Source organism: Triticum urartu, chromosome 2 (assembly GCF_003073215.2).
Source record: "Triticum urartu cultivar G1812 chromosome 2, Tu2.1, whole genome shotgun sequence".
Classification (NCBI taxonomy): Eukaryota; Viridiplantae; Streptophyta; class Magnoliopsida; order Poales; family Poaceae; genus Triticum; species Triticum urartu.
In genome coordinates this window covers 701045419-701065151 of record NC_053023.1, presented here as the reverse complement: position 1 = coordinate 701065151, position 19733 = coordinate 701045419, and the positions used below count along the sequence as shown (strand labels likewise).

Below are 19733 nucleotides of genomic sequence, written 5' to 3'. Positions count from 1 at the left end.
TTGGAATATTTAGAAAAATAGAAAAATAAGTAGCAGTTCGGGAAGGACACGAGGGCCCCATGAGGGTGGTGGGCGCGCCCCCCTACCTCGTGAGCACCTCGTGTGCTTTTCGGACTCCGTTTTCTTGCACGTTACGTATTTTGGTCGGTAAAAATTCATTATATATTCTCCCGAAGGTTTTGACTCCCGTATCACGCAAATTTCCTCTATTTTTGTTTTCGAGCTATTGCTGCTGCAGATTAGAGCAAGATGTCTTCTCAAGAGTCAATCGGGGAGAGCCGGGTATCTAATCCGGCACCGGAACCAAGGGCAAACAGCGATGCTGACCACTTTGGGCCAGCAACGGAGGAGGAGATGGAGGCTGACTTGATGAGAGTAGATGCTATGGAGGATCAAGAAGTCACCTCACGCCTCCGAGCTGGGTTCACGATGGGGGAACTACAGAGCTCAGCTATTCCAAACTCGGTTATCCCTTCTAATGTTAGATTTCTTACTTATGAAAATATGAAGAGGAGTGTCACTTGTTCTCCCGCAGCTATGCAACACCCTTGGGTGCAAGGAGCTTTAGCTATTACAGGAAAGCTTCGTAAGGAAATAATGGACCTCAAGCAGCAAGTCAATAATCTCGAGGAGGAGAATCGTATCCTGAGAGGAATAATCGCCAAGAATATTACACCAACAACAAAGAAGGAGACATGATCACATGGGTATGGGCACTCCCCTTGGCAACTGCCAAGCTTGGGGGAGGTGCCCCGGTATCATATCACAATCACAACTCTTATCTTTACCGTTTTTCTTAGTTCGATCCTTTTGATAATATCTTGATCTAGTAGAATAAAGTTTATGGCATGATCTAGTTTTGAGTTTTGCTTTATGATCTTTCTATGTAATCGAGTCTGTGAGCTATATATAATAAAGATTAGTGTTGAGTCAAGGGCTTTACTATTTTGCCATGATCTTGGGTGAATAAAAGAAAAGAGAAAAAGAATAAAAAGAAACAAAAGTTCATATTGATCTTATTGAGAGTAATGACTTCACATAGAAAGAGTATCATGATTAAAAGTTGTTGGGAGTTGGCAGACATAGCTTTGGTCATTTTTGCAATTAATAGGAAGTAATAAGGAAAGAAAGGTTTCACATATAGATATATTATCATTGACATCTTTTATGATTGGGAGCACTCATTAAAATATGACATGCTAAAGAGTTGATGTTGGACAAGGAAGACAACATAATGAGTTATGTCTTTCTTATATCTGAGATAAAGTATGTTGTCATGGATCCTCTAACTTGTTGAGCTTGCCTTTCCCCCTCATGCTAGCCAAATTCTCAGCACCAAGTAGAAATACTACTTGTGCTTCCAAATACCCATTAAACCAGTTTTGCCATGAGAGTCCACCATATCTACCTATGGATTGAGTAAGATCCTTCAAGTAAGTTATCATCGGTGCAAAGCAATAAAAATTGCTCTAAATATGTATGATTGGTTGGTGTGGGAGAAATAAGCTTTATACGATCTTGTGATGTGGAAGTAATAAAAGCGACGGACTGCATAATAAAGGTTCATATCACAAGGGGCAATATAAAGTGACGTTCTTTCGCATTGAGATTTTATATATCCAACCATAAAAGCGCATGGCAACCTCTGCTTCCCTCTGCGAAGGGCATATCCTTTATTATTATCCTCTACCTTATGCAAGAGTCATGGTGATCTTCACCTTTTTTTATTTTATCCTTTGGCAAGCTCAGCATGTTGGAAAGAACATGATATATATATAATTGGATGTAGGGGAGCATGAACCATTATTGTTGACATTACCCTTGAGGTAAAAGGTTGCGGGGCAAAACTATAAGCCCCTATCTTTCTCTGTGTCCGATTAAAACTCCGTAACCACAAGTATCGCGTGAGTGTTGGCAATTATGGAGGACTAAATGATAGTTGAGTATGTGGACTTGCTTTTTAGCTCTGACATAGACTCTTTCCGATGTTATGATAAATTGCAATTGCTTCAATGACTGAGATTATAGTTTGTCGGAGCCCAATAAGGTTTATGATTTATACTTTTGCATTGTGAATAGATCATCACTTGAACATAAGTAATCATATGACAAAATCTATATACGTTGTTGTTATGAGAATAATCATGATGCCTTCATGTCCGTATTTTATTTTTATCGATGCCTCTACCTCTAAACATGAGGACATATTTATTGTTATCGGCTTTTCGCTTAAGGACAAGCGAGGTCAAAGCTTGGGGGAGTTGATACGTCCATTTTGCATCATACTCTTATATCGATATTTATCGCATTATGGACTGTTATTTCACTTTATGTCACAATACTTATGGCTATTCTCTCTTATTTTACAAGGTTTACACAAGGAGGGAGAATGCCGGCAGCTGGAATTCTGGTCTGGAAAAGGAGCAAATATTAGAGACCTATTCTGCGCAACTCCAAAAGTCCTGAAACTCCACGGAACGTCTTAAAAGAAATAAAGAAAAATCCACACCAAAGATGAAGGCCAGGGGGCCCACACCCTTCTCACGAGGGTGGGGGGCGCGCCCCCTACCTCATGGGCCCCCTGGTGGCTCTCCGATGCCCATCTTCTCCTATATGAGGTCTTTCGATGAGAAAAAAAGAGAGAGGAACTTTTCGGGACGAGACTCCGCCGCCACGAGGCGGAACCTTGGCGGATCCAATCTAGAGCTCCGGCAGAGCTGTTCTGCCGGGGAAACTTCCCTCCCGGAGGGGGAAATCATCACCATCGTCATCACCAATGCTCCTCTCATTGGGAGAGGGCAATCTCCATCAACATCTTCACCAGCACCATCTCATCTCCAAACCCTAGTTCATCTCTTGCATCCAATTCTTGTCTCAAAGTCCAGGATTGGTGCTAGTAGGTTGCTAGTAGTGTTGATTACTCATTGTAGTTGATGCTAGTTAGTTTATTTGGTGGAAGATCATATGTTCAGATCCTATATGCATATTATTACCCCTCTGATTATGAACATGAATATGCTTTGTGAGTAATTACGTTCGTTCCTGAGGACAAGGGAGAAGTCTTGCTATGAGTAGTCATGTGAATTTGGTATTCGTTTGATATTTTGATAAGATGTATGTTGTCTAGCTTCTAGTGGTGTTATGTGAACGTCGACTACATAACACTTCACCATTATTTGGGCCTAGAGGAAGGCATTGGGAAGTAATAAGTAGATGATGGGTTGCTAGAGTGACAGAAGCTTAAACCCTAGTTTATGTGTTGCTTCGTAAGGGGCTGATTTGGATCCATATGTTTCATGCTATGGTTAGGTTTACCTTAATACTTTTGTTTTAGTTGCGGATGCTTGCAATAGAGGTTAATAATAAGTGGGATGCTTGTTCAAGTAAGAACAGCACCCAAGCACCGGTCCACCCACATATCATATTATCAAAGTATCGAACGTGAATCATATGAACGTGATGAAAACTAGCTTGACGATATTCCCATGTGTCCTCGGGAGCGCTTTTCCTATTATAAGAGTTTGTTCCGGCTTGTCCTTTGCTACAAAAGGATTGGGCCACCTTGCTGCACTTTATTTACTTTTGTTACTTGTTGCTCGTTACAAATTATCTTATCACAAAACTATCTGTTACCACTTATTTCAGTACTTGCAGAGAATACCTTGCTGAAAACCGCTTATTTTTTCCTTCTGCTCCTCGTTGGGTTCGACACTCTTACTTATCAAAAGGACTACGATAGATCCCCTATACTTGTGGGTCATCAGTCACCGCTTCACCACAGATATCCCAATGCCTCTGGAAAAAGTGAGCTGGGAACCCATTGGGTCCCGGTGCTTTCGTCGGAAACATCTGGAACAAAGCTGTCTTGACCTCCTTTGCCCCATAAGGTGCCATAAGCCGTTCGTTCATTGTCGTCGTTACCTTAACAGGTACGTGCTGAAGCACATCCGCCACTCCTTCTACCCCCTCAGAGGTGTATAGATTTTTGTAAAACTCCAAAGCCATCTGTTGCATCTCAGACGGTTCATCTGTTAAGGAACCATTAGGCCTCTGTAAAGCCTTGATAAGGTTTTTCCTACGCCGCATCGAAGCCTCTCAGGTGGAAGAAGTGGGAGTTCCTGTCACCTTTGGATAGCCACTCGACGCGTGAGCGCTATCTCCACATGATCTCTTCACGCAGATACATTTCTATAAGGCGGTCGTTGATCTTGATCTCTGCATGAGATGGCCCAGTACGTGCTGGATTGCTTTGCAGCCGATCAAGTTCTTTTTGCAAAGACTTTATTTCCGTTCGAACACTCCCGAAAGTGATCCTCGACCAATCGCCCAAGTTACTGGCCAGCTCCTCAAGTTTCAAACGGACCTGAGTAGCTGTCGGGTTATGGCCCTCAAAATTCCATGCATTCTGAACCGTGGGTTGTAAGTTAGGATGTTTGTCCCACATTACCTCGTAGCGAAACTACTTAGCTCTTTTCCCTCAATAACTGGTTGAGACACTTGCACTAGAACCGGTTTATGGTCAGATGTGGCCGCTGTCAAGTGCTCCACCACCGCTCCAGAAAAAGCTCACACCAATCAGCCGAGGCTAGTGCTCGGTCTAACCTTACTCTTGTGTAGGAACCACCTGTAACTTTTTTCTCATATGTCCATGAGGTTCCTTTAAACCCGAGATCAATTAATCCACAAACATCGACGGCATCCCTAAAGCCTTGGATCTGAGCCTGGCTCCTAGAGCCTATACCGTTGTGTTCATCGTGTCTCAGCACTTCATTAAAGTCTCCAACACAGATCCATGGCAAGCTTTGGAGTGTAGATAAATTTTTCATAGTATTCCAGGTGTGATGTCGAAGATGTGTCTGTGCCTCCCCATAGAAACAAGATAGTCTCCATGGTTGCTCACCTAGTGCCTCCACTTTGCTATCGATATGATACTTGGAGTAGCCCAAAACTTCCAACTTTATTTCATTATTCCAGAATAAACAAAGACCTCCACTCCTACCATAGGAGCTAACAGCAAAAGAACAATCATAACCTAGAGTATTTTTAGAACTTCCGCTTTATCTGCACTAATCTGACTTTCTACTATGCAAATGACTCTAGGGGCAAACTTTCTCGTGAACTCGCGCAGCTCATGAACTGTCGGGGCGTTGCCGATCCAGCGACAGTTCCAGCAGAGGAGATTCATTGTGCCCGGCGGCACTCCTCGAATGAGCCCGCCAATTGTGCATCATCTTTAGTTGTTGTAGTTGCTAAGGTCAAATCTCCACCACCAGGTCCATCAATCTCCTTTATCTTCTCCTTGTCCACACTGCCCAACTCCTTCCTGATTCTCTTGTATTCCTTGCACGACGAGACATACACAGGCGGCAGCGGGGGCACTGCCGGCAAGGGTGTTGCCACCATAGCCAGGGGATCAGCCTCCACTGGTTCCTGCATTGTTGCAGCTGGGCTAGGACCTGAATTATTCTCCACAGAAGCCTGCTTGTTTGATTGCAAACCCTCCATGGCCACCGGTACATTGTTCCTCTCTTCTCGAGCAACCTCCTCTCCCTCGGCCTCCTCGGGTCTTCTGTCATCCGCCTGCCCCGGGTTGTGGTTCTGAGCGTTAAATCTCCAGCTTTGGTTAGGGTTGTAGGTGCCCCTTCCCCTTCCTCTACATCTCCCTCCCCCCATAGACTGTCTTGCTTGGGGGCCGGCTACCCCTCTTCTAATATGGCCAGCTCTGAAGGCATCTGCAAGCACAAACTCCCCCCACTGAAAGGATGATACATCATGCTCGCCATCTCCACATTCCTCATACCAGTGCCTGAACTCCCCACAATTAAAACAGAAGGTTGGGAGCTTTTCATACTTCACTTGATATCTAACTCTTTCCTCTCCCTTCTTCCCAGTGACAAAACGTTTTATCTTTGCATTGATATCGATCTTGACTTTGACTCGAACAAATTCTCCAAAATAGCCCGCTGGTAGCCTAAGTTGAACCTCTTCAACCTCTCCAATGCGAGAGGCCATCCCTCGAACTGCCTGCTCAATCAGGAAGTTGTCTGGTAGGCGATGAATCTGCGCCCACACCGTCAATGTTTCCAGAGGGATGGATTCGGGCTTCTTGTACCCATCATACTCCTGCATGATCACGGCCTGTCCCCGGAAGAGCCATGGACCTTCAAACATGGTCTTGTTCCAATCCGCTAGACATCCAAACTGCGCCGTGAACAGGTTGTCATTCACTCTCCTCCAAATCACCGGCCTTGCCGGGTTCCATGCCGCGCGCATGTCACCATACAGAGCGCCTGGGCTAAAAGTTTTGGGTGTGTGAACCCTCGCAATCGCCAGCCACTTGGCCGGCGTCATCAGATCTAGGAGCTCATCCTCCCATACGAAGTCATCCTCTTCTTCTTCCTGTAAGTTCAACCGGGCCAGCAGATTGTCCGTACTCTCCTTGCCTCCCCTTCTCTACGATCCTCCAGGTTCGCCTGCCATCACCTCCTCCCTCTGATCACTTGAACTGCAAACCCTAGCTTGCTTTGCCTGAGAACTCGCGATCGCTCCAACAGCCAAGGCCGGGTAGAGTCACGAGGGACCCCCCTTGATCATCCCAAGCCGAGGAGCGAGAGACGGTAAAGATCCGTCGTGGATCAGACAAGAATTCCGGCGACGCCGCCGGAAGCAAGAGAAACCCTAGCTATTCGCTAGGGAAAAAAAAGCAGGTCGCAACTGTCTACGTAACTGGGCCGGAATGCGAATTCCCGTCGGAGTTCGGACCAAGCCCCAAAACCTGGGCTTATGAAGCCCAGCCACCGTAAGATGCACACCCACGACTCTGGCCGTTAACTCGACCGAAGCGATTTCGCACTTGGCCTCTTCCTCCCTCCGCTGCGCCCCACTCCGCCTCCGCCAAACCGCAAGCTAGGGTTTCCGCCTCGACGCGGAGGGCTCGCCATGGATGCCGCCGCCCGCAAGAGATCCCGGCCGGAGTCCGCCAACGGAGGCGCCGCAGGCGGGAAGCGCTCGAGAGGTAACCCGTCGCTTTCTTCTCCATCTCTCCCCGCCCCCCTCGTACGCTTTCTAGGTCCCGTCGTCAGGTCTCGCCCTGTCGTGTAGCTCCTGCCGCTGGATCTGCAGCCTCGGCGCTCTCTAGGGTACCTCTAGGTTCTGGTCCGCGAGCGTGGAGCGAGTGAGCGTGTCGTGCCGTTATCCCCTGTATAAGATAAGATTTGCCTGCATCTTACTTGACAGTATTCATGTGCGGAAGTATCCATGCTCTAGTGCCGGCAAATCCCTGCGGTAGGTTGATAATTATGCCAAATCCATCGGATGCCCTCTTCGCGCCGGTACAGCTCCTTGCGGTCGAGTGGAATTAAGACCCACCTGCATCGTGTCTTGTACCGTAATGAAATACCTATCAAGTACAGAAAAAATAAGCTTTGACAACCAAAGTCTGAACCAACTCATCTAAGAGCAGGACATACTAAAAAGTTGGATCAAGGTGAGGTTTCTTTGAAAAGAAGGAAAGAACATGTGGGGGAAAGGTGATGATGATAGGAAACAAATTTGGAAAAGCAAAGCGCCTGCTTTTGCTCAAAATGGAATTGGAGGACTCCATTACAAAAAAAGAAACATGTTAAACATCATTCATGAATGTTATGATCTGTTTCTAGTTGTCGTCTTTCAATAATATGCAGTGTGAGTGTAACCATGACCATTTTCTGCAGGATAAGCACCATTGAATACCATCTTTATCTTATGTAAAATTATGTCCATTCATCAAATTTATTGGACACAAATTGTATATGTTTACTTGAATAGAAGATCAACAATGCAACTTCTAACAAGTGGAAAAATGTAATTAATTTCATGCAACAGAATCGGAGTCACAACAAACTGGTCTATCAAGCAAATCGAAGCCTTGCACCAAGTTTTTCAGGTTCAAATCTTAACCTATCCAAAATAACATCAGAACGGTACCTTCTAATTTTTACTGTGTATTACAGTTAAGAATTAAATTCTCCCCTGCTGCTTTTATTTTTGGTGCAGAAGCTTTACGGATTGTTGCAAATTGTAATTCATGCACAGCAATGTTGCCAACTGATCAAAGTATATACATTTAATATTTTTCTTTCATAGTGTTCAAATAAATAAGATAATAACAGTACCACAATCCACATTTGTTGCATGTTTTTTTGTTCTCTAGATAGGACCTTCTCTTTCTCTATTACTTGGTAATTGAGTCTGCACTAACATGCTTTAGTTCTGTTGAGTAATGAAAGCATCCTTTTAAGCACATACATATACATATGCTATATGCAGTATTGTGGTCTCTGTGAATCTTGTTTGAATCTTGCACCTGCCTGGATTCCTATATACTGAAAATTGTTAGACAGGATTTCATGCAACTTTACAATTATGTTTCTGTTATTATGTCAATTTGGGCCATTTGCACTGATAACATGTAATACATGTGATCTTCTGCCTTTGGTAGCACTGTTATCTTGTTATGAGAACTCTTCTGCCTTGGTATACAGCTCTACAACTGTCCTTTGTAACAAGTCTCTTAAGTTTGCTCAGTTCTCATTACTTACTATATTTGTTATTGCAAGATCAGTACATAATCTGTATTGTTTTGAATGATGCAGCACTGTTGGGTGCCCCTTTGGTGAGGGCTGTCACTTCGCGCACTTTGTCCCTGGTGGATACCAGACAGTATCAAAATCACACAGCCTAGGCCATGCTGCTGTGTCTGCACCGTCAAGAGCTCCAGCGGATCATGCTGCTTCTGGTGTCAAAACACGCATGTGCACCAAGTACAACACTGCAGAAGGCTGCAAGTTTGGTGACAAGTGCCATTTTGCCCACGGCGAGAGGGAGCTTGGCAGGCCACCATCCTCCTACATGTCCCAAGAAAGTTCCTATGCTCCTCCTATGGGTGGTCGATATGGAGGTCGACACGAACCACCTCCGCCAGCTTCGATGGGTCCTCCTGCCGGAAACTTTGGCGCCTCGTCTACCTGCAAGGTCAGTGTCGACGCCGCTCTCGCCGGAGGCATAATCGGGAAGGGCGGGGTCAACACGAAGCAGATCTGCCGCATCACAGGGGTCAAGCTCTCGATACGCGACCACGAATCAAACCCAGACCTGAAGAACATTGAGCTGGAAGGCAGCTTCGACCAGATAAAGCAAGCCAACGACATGGTGCGTGATCTCATTGCCAGCATCAGCGCCAGCACTCCGTCGAAGAACCCAGCCAGCGCAGCAGCCCCCGCAGGCCGAGGCGGTGGCGGCGGCGGGGGCGGGCCTGGAGGCAGGAGCAACTACAAGACCAAGATATGCGAGAACTTCCTCAAGGGCACCTGCACTTTCGGCGAGCGCTGCCACTTCGCCCATGGCGAGACCGAGCAGCGGAAGGGTGCCGCCGTCTGATGACACCGCTGCTGCGGTTGATCCTCGCTCCTTCTTGTGCTGCTACTGTGACTATTCTGTTCTCCCTTGCTGCTGGCTCTAGGTGATTAGGCCTGTTGTATTTTGGTTCTATGGATTGTGATAAGATTCAGCTTTTTTGAATGAAATATGGTTCAGAACTTTCTTGCTGTCATCCCAGTCTAGTTAAGTCGCCTTTTGAGTTTTCTTTCTCCTTGTGCGTTTTATTCGGTTCTAGCTTCCGCGGTCCATTGCTGTGGTGATTACCCAGCTGTGTTGACCACAGACGGGTCACTGATTTCACTGTGCTCTTATGATGCCTGCATTTGCAAACGTAATACGTACTTCCTTGTTCTTCTCAAGATTTGATCAATTTTATTGAGAAAAATAGCAAAATCTACCAATACGAAATTTAGTATAATTAGATTCGTCCATCATAAGATATGTTTTCATGTTTTATTTATTTGGTCACTATTGTAGATCTTGAGAGTATTTTTTTATATAAACTTGGTCAAACGTAAAAAGTTTGACTTTTGAAGTAGTGTACACCAGTGGTGTCAATGACATGTGGGACCAGTTACACCTGCGAAGGTCATTTCTCTCTCCTTGTTCTACGTGGACTGGCCTACACAGCACAGCGCTTCCAGCACCACCACGACATCTCGAGCTCCTCTCTCCTCCCCTCGGCTCACGCACGGCAAAGTCGCCTCCTCTGGCATGGCCGCCGCCGCCGCAGCGACGCTCGCCCCGGTCTCCCCTCCGCTGCTGCCCGCCGTCCGCGGTCGCCGGGACGGCCAGCTGCGCCTCTCCCCCCGCCGCGCCGCCGGGTGCCGCTGCAGGGCCACGGCGCAGTTCCAGGGCGGCCCCGCCGCCAGCTACGCCCGCGAGATGGAGCGCCTCTCCGCCAAGGAGTCCCTCCTCCTCGCCGTGAGCCTCCTCCCCCTCTCCTGTTCCCCTTCCTCGCAGAATGAATGGCTACGGCCTGCCCCGTACTGCCGTGCTGGTCTGGTCCATACGAATCGTATCCACTGCCCAGTGCTGCTGCCGATTTGGCTATTAGTAGTTTCTCAATAAGCCAATTGTGCCCAGCGGAAGTCACTTTTGCACAGCTTTCGATTTGATTGACGAGTAAACGCCTCGATTTTGCAGAGCCCACCGAATCATGAGCTTAGTAGTGTTCGTGTCTGCATGTTGACAGTTGGGTTCTGCATTCACGGTCTGAGTATGTAAACTGCTGCCCATTTCAGTTCAGGGACTCTGGAGGCTTCGAAGCCTTTGTTAGCGGCAAGACCACGGAGATGCAGAAGATCGACGTCAATGAGCGCATCGTCGGCCTCGAACGCCTCAACCCCACTCCTCGTCCCACAACGTAAGCGCTGCAGTTCTCAACAGGCAAACTATCATCAAAATAAGTTGGAGATGCTAACATGATGTTCAGTTTAGGAACCAATGACTTCCATTCATCTCCGCATTTACATGTCCCATATCCATGAGGAACTCCCATCATTTCTGACTAAAACAGTTATGTTGTATGGACATTTCGTTGGTCCTTGTTCATTAATCATATGTTTCACTTTTCAGATCACCCTATCTGGAAGGTCGATGGAACATTGAATGGTTCGGTGATAGCAGTCCGGGAACATTTGCATCCAAGCTTTTGTTTGAGTACGCCACTATTTCTGGATGCAAGTTACATTACAATGAACTCACCATTTTAATTAGAGCTCTCCTTACTTTATTCTCATGAGAATGAGTTACATGGTTTCTTAAAAGTTATCTTTTCATGGTGTGTTGCAAATACATAAATCTAAATTGATCTTTCCCTGACAAAAATGTGTATCACATAGCGAGTATGCTCTTTTCGTAGGCGGTCACCTACAAGTGTCGCACACTTTACGGGGCTTGATGTGGTGATCAGGGATGGCTACTGCAAAATTTCCTCGAACGTCAAGCTCTTGAATACGGTAATTTCAAAAGTTGTGGAAGCTGCCTACAACCCTTGTGCATTTTTGGATCTATCTTTACAACTACCTCATGTTCGCAATGTTTGTGCCATTTATATACCTGCCTACAGCATGCATAGCTATTTTTTTCTTCAAATGAAATTATGAGAAGTAGCTCTTGTAATGTGGCAAGATACCAAGATCCCACGTTCATACTAAGGCATTGCTGGCAGCCATTTATCTGTCTTATCCAGGAGCTGTACATTTGTATATGACCATGTTGAGTTCTGTTGTTCCATTCATGTCTCACAGTTTACCGCCTTTTTGTGTATGCAGATACAAAACAGATTTGTTCTGACCACTCAACTGTCCGTGGAGGGGCCTATCAGGATGAAAGAGGAATACGTCGAGGCATTTTTGGAAACCCCCAAAATCAGTGAAGAAACACTACCTGAACAACTGAAGGGCTTACTTGGACAAACTGCAGGAGCTCTACAGCAACTTCCTGCCTCTATAAGAGATGCTGTTTCGGAGGGGGTTAAGTTACCTCTTAGTAAGTACATAAGGCTTGATTTATAGACTTCTTGTTACTGCATCACTTTTCCAGTTTTATTAGGACATACTGCCAATTCATACAATGCAACCGCAGGATTTATTACTGACCTTTTCTTGTTAGAAAACTGCTACTTGCTTCAATACATTTGTAATCACTGATTTTTTTTGCCAAAAATATTAAATTATTGGAATGCTGCCTTTTGTTTCTTCCAAAATTTGACTTCCAACCATGACAAGAGAGGAATGCTCACAGTATTCATGACATCACGGTAGCTAGTTCTCTCTATCCATGTTGTCCATCTGCAATACTTTTGTCTACCTGCAGTATTTAGTGCACCATCACAGGATGGTTCAATATAGTTATGCTATTTTTCATTCTGTGATGCCATGAATCTTTAATAATTGTCATGTACTATGTTACATGGATTGATTAGTTCCGTTGCATGGCCCCTTTTTTTTTATTACAGATGGGATGTACCAGCGCTTATTCATGATTTCCTACCTTGATGAAGAAATACTGGTATGTTTATCAGTTTATCACACACTAAAGCGAACACCAAAATCATATCATGATAACATGCATTTGCACCTGTGTACATTACACTGTGACCACCATCCATCTTGGAAGTAACCCCTTGGTTTTATCTACTGTATGGACTAACAGAAAAGATGGAATCAGTACTTTTATAGCTTCCACGCTTGAGTTGTACCATATGTCTTAAGTGTCACATGTTGGACATAATTACTGGACTATACCTAGTTCTTTTAGAGAAAATATACCTGATTCTATACTTAGCTCATAGACACATAAATGTCAAAGAAAATAAAAGCTGATGACATACTGAGTTTGAATGCTGCACAGATTTAGCATCATCATTTTATCTAGACAATAGAAATGAAGGCTCTTAATCCGCTGAAGTACCAGTCTATGGTATCTTCTTGAGAATGTTGAGCACCCCGTAAGCAAGACCAGAAGAAAAAATGCACATATGTTTTTGTTGTTAAAAATCATCGATAAGATGCCAGATTTATGGCATATATCAACGTCATTTGCAAGTTTAAGATGCTGATAATCTAATCAGCCTACCAATACAGTTGCGTCAGTTCGATCCTCTCTTCTAGACAAGTCAATCTAATCATGTTGCACAAAGTACAGAATGAATGGTTTGAAATCTCATATTATCCGTCCTACTAGTATAGTATTTTGGAAGGATTGAAAAGCCACAACTTCTCATGGTTGTTCTGTCTTCTCATTTAGATTATCCGAGATGCTGCTGGAGCACCTGATGTCCTGACAAAACTGGAAGGGCCGCAACCAAATCCAATGGAGAACACGCCAGACGTAGTGATTCCTGAATATCAAAGCTAATGTTTGGGTACTAACCGGAGCACTATGGTTAACTTTTTCGGAGTTGTCTTTTCTTTCTTGCCATTTTCCAGGTTTTCGCATACATGAAAAAGCAGTGCATATGTTAGCAGCCACTTGAGTGTGTAAATTCAAGCTCCTTTTTGCTGCTGGCTAGAGTAGTTACTGCTATCCTGGAGCTGAGCAATACTTGAGCACTCAGATGCAATCAAAAATTAGATATGCGAAATGGGCAGTGAATAACTCTGAACTGTAACTTGTTTTGTTCCATATAATTCCAGCACCCAGCTTTGCATCGGCGCAAATGACACCAAGGTAAATTAGCTCGGTATGCTATCTCAAATTCAAACATCCAGCAGGAAGATGAAATGTGGATCATGAGGCCATTGTACTGTAATTTTGGGCCGATGATCTACGGCCATAGTATCTACAATCTTCCCTTGTTCGATTGCATCAGGAGTATTATCACAGTATAAGCCGTCATTCCTCACAGGCTAGAGGAGGGCGTTCTACCTGAACTGAAGAATGCTTACTTCCTCGGGAGAAACAGTCTTTTATTTTTGAGATATCGTGTGGACATTGCGACCATCCTGTACGTGCGCGCAGCGCAAGGTCTGTTAGTCCTGCACCTAACCACTCCTGACAGGCTGACGCTGCAAAGAATTCTGCCATGTCTTCCTCCATCGTCAGTTCAGATTTCAGAGCATGCGCACCTACCTCTCCATCTCTCTATCTCCCTCTAGTTCACCCAGAAGAAAGATACAAACAAGGAAGGATGGAATCAGACACGCAATGCCGTCGAAACAACCAAACTAATCTGCCATTTCCATTCCAAGTGCGGGTTCAAATTTGAATAACACAACTGAAATATCAACAAACTGGAGAAGTAACAGACGCAGGAAACCCAATTCTATAACTTAAAATTCCAGGCCGAAATGGGGGATCTCTGTTAACCGTCACCATCCTATGCATCAACAGCGGGGGGCAAAAGTTCTCGGACTTGGCTCTAACGGGGGGCGCGCCGCTGACCGATCAGAGACTAAAGCCATCCGCCGAGGAGGAACTCGTCGAGGTCCTGGAAGAAGGCGTCGTTCGTCGCCGTGCCCCCCGCCTCCCCGAACCCGCCCTCCGGCGACGCGGCGTCCTCCTCCTTCACCTCCGCCTTGACGGTCCCCCCCGCCGCCGCCTCGGGGGCGACCGCGACCGCGACGGACGACGAGCCGCCTGCCGCCGCCTGCTGCTGGGACGACGACTCCGCCGCGGCGCTCTCGGGCGACCGCGACGAGGACGACGAGGACGCCCCTCCGCCGACCCCGCCGCCTTTCGGCTTCCCGGTGAGGCGCTGCACGAGCTCGCGGAAGTGCCGCGCGTCCGTCTTGATCACCTCCGGCGCCAGGACGTGCACGATCCTGATCTTGCGCGGCGGGCCCTTGGCGATGGGGCGGGACCACCGGTGCGCGCCCATCGCCGACGACGGCGCCGGCGCGGCGCGGGACTGGAGCTTCACGGCGGGGGAGTGCGGTGCCATTCTCTTGTCGCCTCCCGATGCGAGAAACGGACGGGAGGAAGACGGTGGTGGCTTTAGGGAAGAGGGCTGTGGCCACAGGGGGTTTATATAGACCCGCCCTGGGCCCTGCGCCGTTGGATGCTGTGGGTTTCCTCCATCCGACGGCTGAGTTGAGACGTGTGTAATATTTGGCACTGATTTAATACGTCCTGTGTATTTTTAGCACTACAAAAATATAGGCCTAAAGAATTTAATGCCTTCCTTTTTCTACATACGCGCTCAAATGGATTTAATTCCTCTCGTTCGCGTCCTAATAAAACTAGCGCGTGTGGGATAACACGTAGACGATTTTATGACTATGCTTTTAGATTAAGAAAAATACTTTAGTAGTCCATTTATGATTAGACTAAGTAATATACACTCCACGATGTTTATTATAAAACTATGGTTATTCTGTTATTAAAACTATGGCTCACTGTCTTTTTCTCTAACCCTAAATGGCTAGGGCAAATTCTTTTCTCCCAACTTCGTCAGCGAGTCCGTGGATTTGCCTCTCCTCTGCCTGTCCCTTTGGTGGCCGGTGGCGGGCAGGTGAATCCAGGTCTCTCTGGTTCGGTTAGTAGTTTAGATTAGGCTACTTCTTCAAGTTTGCTTCCTGGCTCCAATCCTCCTCGAGTTCGCCCGTATGGACGTAGTCGACGGAGCTCCGACATAGATTCATGTTGTCTTTTGGGGCAGTGAGGTTTGGTTTTCTCGTCTTGTGGCGAGATTTGGTATCAGGTGCTTCAGTTCTATGCAAGGGATCAACGGCGACGACTGCAGCTCCAGGGCGCTGGCCCTTAGGGGCACGTGCACGAAGACTTCCCGACTGTCATTGACAAGGTCAAGCCAGCTCCGGTAGAGGAGCGGCGACAACGGCGCGTCGGCGGCTCGTTCTGGCGGCAATAGTGATTGCTTGGGGGTCCTGAAATTTCAATGTAATTTAACTATGTTCGAGATGCTTTGTATATCCGTTGAACTTTGATAATAGATTTGAATCATTTTAGTAAAAGAATATTATAACTCCAGCTACCAAATAGGTTAACCTTTTAGTCTTTGCATGGCGGCCCTCAGACGAATGTCGGCGCTTTTTTTACGAGTCGGTCTTCTGGACTTTGGTCCTTCTCAAGTTCGTCTGCCAGGCCGGATTAGACGAAGCTCCGACGTCGATTCTGTCAGCTACTCAAGGCAATAAGGTTATGACTTCTTGTTGTGCGTACAAAACAACGAGATTTGATGTCAGGGTTTTCGAATCGATTTAAGGATTTAGCGGCGACAACTACGACTCGGAGGCGCTGGTCCTTAGCGACGCTTGCACAAAAACTTTACGGTTGTCGTCAAACAGGGTCAGATCGGCTCCGATATAAGAGCGACGACAGCGGGACGGCGGCGGCAATGGTCATTTGGTAACCCAGGGACCTTGATGTATTTTTATTATGTTTTGAATGCTTTGTGTGAATTTTTATAATAGATCAAAGTATATATATTTTTTGTAAAAAGTAATATTTACTGAACTCCGAAGTGCTACAACTGATTTCTTCCTTATCCTTATATAGAAAAAAAGGAATGTCAGAGTTGCAGAGTAACCGACGCAGCATATTCGTTTTCAGTACCTGCGCCTTTGGAATGGATCGGAGGATTATCCATATCCAGGTCAGGTACTACACTGTTCTGGAAAACCCCACCATATAAATTTAGTTAATTGCATCCTTAGCATTTCCGCTCTCCTGTTTTGGACCGTTATAGAAAGCAGATTTTTTTTTTTGCGGGTGATAGAAAGCAGATTATTTGCAACGTGGAACCAAAATCGGAAGCCGATTATTTGCTAGCCGGAATGAAAATGGACGCTCGTGCATGCCGTCGGAAATCCTTTTTTTTAACACTTGACATAGGAAATCAATGTTTCATGTTCTTCTTTGACCCCCTCCTCTTTTCTTTTGAGGATATATATAGAAGCAGATTATTTGCTCCCTGGAACAAAAATAGGAAGCCGATTATTTGCTACGCGGAACAAAAATGGACGCCCTGCATGCCGTTGGAAATCCTTTAAAAAAAAACAAGTGACATAGAAAATCAACGTTGCATATTCTTTTTTGGACACAGTACGCTCTCCTGTTTTTTTTTGAGGGTTACGCTCTCCTGTTTTCGACCGTTATAGGAAGCATATTATTTGCTACGTGAAAAAAAGTAGGAAGCCGATTATTCGCTGCACGGAACAAAAATGGACGCTCGTGCATGCCGTCGGAAATCCTTTTTTCTTTAACACGTGACATAGGAAATCAATTTTGCATGTTCAGTACTAAGGTTTATTTTATATTTTATGTTCAGTGATAAAGTTGCGAGGAAATACTATTACATTATCTTAGTGCTCAATCTTCTCTTTATTTGGTATTCCCTCTCTTTCATTATATAAGACGTTTTTGCAAGCAAACATATTCACACAAAAAAGTGGTATTATAAGGTACGGACTCGCGTTCGAGTAGGACACATGTATCCTAGTAGGTATTCTGTATAATATGGAGGGTAGATACACGATGTAATCCATGCCAATAAAATAAAAGAGACATGCAGGGGATGCCGGTGGCGTGTACTAACACTTGGGTGGTCGGTGTGTGATATTGTAGTGGAATAAATGGGGAGAAGCACCCGCAATCATGCTCGGAAACCGGGATGTAGCCGAGCTTGGGTGAACATCATTAATAAATCTTTTGGTGTTGTGCCTCGTGTGATTGCTTGGCTGGTAAACTAGTGTGCACTGACACATCCCCCACCGACTACCAATAGAGAGGTGAACCGGACCAAGACAAAGCCAGGCCTCCAAAGCGGTGCCTCCAAGAAGGATACGACCATGGATAGCCGCCACCGCCCGATCAGCGAAGATCAGGTTTTCACCCGGAGCAAGACGACAAAAGTGTGAACGCCGCGACGGAGCCTTTAGGAAGGGTACGGTGGCAACGACCACTACCACTGTTGGCCAGTCAAAGGACTGGACAAGTGGTGTACCCGGCACTCACACCCCACCGATGAACCTTAACTCCGTCAACCGCCTGCAACCACGCCACCCACGCGGCCATGTTTGCATGCCCACACCTGAGATGCATGCTCCGCCCACGAACGCCGCGCCTCCCACCGCCAGAGCCGCCGCCCTACAACCAGACAACCCGAGACCTACACAAAGGCCCCAGCTTTGGACCAACCGATGGCCCTCGACCGACGGAACCACCCGCAGACGCTCCGCTGGTAAACCTGCGCCAACCCGCCCGCGACCGAGGAAAGGGGGAGAAAGGGGAGCGGACAAATCCGGACCGGCAAACCGTGACGGCGACAGGTGACGCGACCGCATCGAGGTCACCTATCCCTCCTACCAAGCTCCCCCGCGAGCACCCCCATGTCGCCCCACCATGGTAGCTGACACACATCTCCGCGAGGCCATCGGCAACTGCGAGCCCGCTGACGAGGGAGACCAAATCAACCCGCAGCTGCAGCCATGGAAGCTCACCGGAGATGCCTCCTCGCGCCGTCCGGCGACGTTCGAGCGCCAGACCAGGAAGGTTCCGACGCGGACTCGACCAACACGCCCCGCCATCCACCACCACTGCGCCGCCACCCCCACTAGCTCGAAGCCAGGGCAGGGGCGGCCGCCCGCAGATCCTTGTTGCCCGCGACCCGCACCACCGCAGCGCCAAGCCAGGAGCCAGCCCAGGCCACCGGAGCCCGCCACCGACGCCCTGCCTCGTTGCAACTGCCACCACACCAGATCCGCTCTCCGCCCCCGCCGCTCCACGCACCGGCGCGCCACCATCACGCGCAGCGCCAACACCACGCCGCCGCGCCGCAGCGCTGTTGGAAATATGCCCTAGAGGCAATAATAAAATGATTATTATATTTCCTTGTTCATGATAATTGTCTATTATTCATGCTATAATTGTATTATCCGGAAATCGTAATACATATGTGAATACATAGACCACAATGTGTCCCTAGTGAGCCTCTAGTTGACTACCTCGTTGATCAACAGATAGTCATGGTTTCCTGGCTATGGACATGGGGATGTCATTGATAACGGGATCACATCATTAGGAGAATGATGTGATGGACAAGACCCAAACCTAAGCATAGCACAAAGATCGTGTAGTTCGTTTGCTGTAGCTTTTCTGGATGTCAAGTATCATTTCCTTAGACCATTGATAACCCACAAGTATAGGGGATCAATTGTAGCCTCTTTCGATAAGTAAGAGTGTCGAACCCAACGAGGAGCTAAAGGTAGAACAAATATTCCCTCAAGTTCTATCGACCACCGATACAACTCTACGCACACTTGACGTTCGCTTTACCGGAAACAAGTATGAAACTAGAAGTACTTTGTAGGTGTTGTTGGATAGGTATGCAAGATAATAAAGAGCAAGTAAATATAAAGTAGGGGCTGTTTAGATGAAGACACAACTAAATTAGTTTTAGTAAAGAGCTTTTGTCAACAAGAAGGTTATTTGTCCCTAGGCAATCGATAACTAGACCGGTAATCATTATTGCAATTTTATTTGAGGGAGAGGCATAAGCTAACATACTTTCTCTACTTGGATCATATGCACTTATGATTGGAACTCTAGCAAGCATCCGCAACTACTAAAGATTCATTAAGGTAAAACCCAACCATAGCATTAAAGCATCAAGTCCCCTTTATCCCATACGCAAACAACCTACTTACTCGGGTCTGTGCTTCTGTCACTCACGCCACCCACCATAAGCAAATCATAAGCATATTGCAAACCCTATAGCGGGGATCCCTCACGCTTGCGCGACACGGAGAGCACCATAGGACAGCACCAATAATAAAACATACAACTCAAACCAATCACGATCATCAAATAGGCATTAGGACAAAACAGATCTACTCAAACATCATAGGATA

At 46.4% G+C, this 19733-nt stretch overlaps 3 protein-coding genes across 3 annotated transcripts; 2 read left to right on the top strand and 1 right to left on the bottom strand.

Annotated features, from left to right (window-relative positions):
• The first annotated feature begins 6831 nt into the window (after nt 1-6831).
• On the top strand, nt 6832-9589 carry LOC125539883 (zinc finger CCCH domain-containing protein 31-like). Its single transcript, XM_048703423.1, has 3 exons — nt 6832-7015; nt 7864-7924; nt 8634-9589. The coding sequence occupies exons 1-3, from the start codon at nt 6940-6942 to the stop codon at nt 9415-9417; spliced, it is 921 nt and encodes a 306-aa protein (XP_048559380.1). The 5' UTR covers nt 6832-6939; the 3' UTR covers nt 9418-9589.
• Nucleotides 9590-10030: 441 nt separating this feature from the next.
• Nucleotides 10031-13583, top strand: LOC125539881 (probable plastid-lipid-associated protein 13, chloroplastic). The gene is made up of 7 exons (XM_048703421.1): nt 10031-10341; nt 10662-10783; nt 10996-11079; nt 11282-11378; nt 11694-11910; nt 12380-12432; nt 13171-13583. Exons 1-7 carry the CDS (start codon nt 10132-10134, stop codon nt 13279-13281), a joined length of 894 nt encoding a protein of 297 aa, XP_048559378.1. The 5' UTR covers nt 10031-10131; the 3' UTR covers nt 13282-13583.
• A 496-nt stretch (nt 13584-14079) lies between these two features.
• Nucleotides 14080-14867, bottom strand: LOC125539882. The gene has a single exon (XM_048703422.1). The coding sequence runs from the start codon at nt 14804-14806 to the stop codon at nt 14318-14320; it is 489 nt and encodes a 162-aa protein (XP_048559379.1). The 5' UTR covers nt 14807-14867; the 3' UTR covers nt 14080-14317.
• Nucleotides 14868-19733: the final 4866 nt, after the last annotated feature.

Excerpts from the sequence above, each read along its gene's own strand:
- LOC125539882 (XM_048703422.1), bottom strand. The coding sequence starts at position 14,806 with ATGGCACCGCACTCCCCCGCCGTGAAGCTCCAGTCCCGCGCCGCGCCG.
- LOC125539881 (XM_048703421.1), top strand. The coding sequence starts at position 10,132 with ATGGCCGCCGCCGCCGCAGCGACGCTCGCCCCGGTCTCCCCTCCGCTG. Across the intron at positions 10,784-10,995 it reads CCCACTCCTCGTCCCACAAC|ATCACCCTATCTGGAAGGTC; the intron begins GTAAGCGCTGCA and ends TTCACTTTTCAG. Across the intron at positions 11,911-12,379 it reads GGGGGTTAAGTTACCTCTTA|ATGGGATGTACCAGCGCTTA; the intron begins GTAAGTACATAA and ends TTTTTATTACAG.
- LOC125539883 (XM_048703423.1), top strand. The coding sequence starts at position 6,940 with ATGGATGCCGCCGCCCGCAAGAGATCCCGGCCGGAGTCCGCCAACGGA. Across the intron at positions 7,016-7,863 it reads AGGCGGGAAGCGCTCGAGAG|AATCGGAGTCACAACAAACT; the intron begins GTAACCCGTCGC and ends TTCATGCAACAG. Across the intron at positions 7,925-8,633 it reads CCTTGCACCAAGTTTTTCAG|CACTGTTGGGTGCCCCTTTG; the intron begins GTTCAAATCTTA and ends TGAATGATGCAG.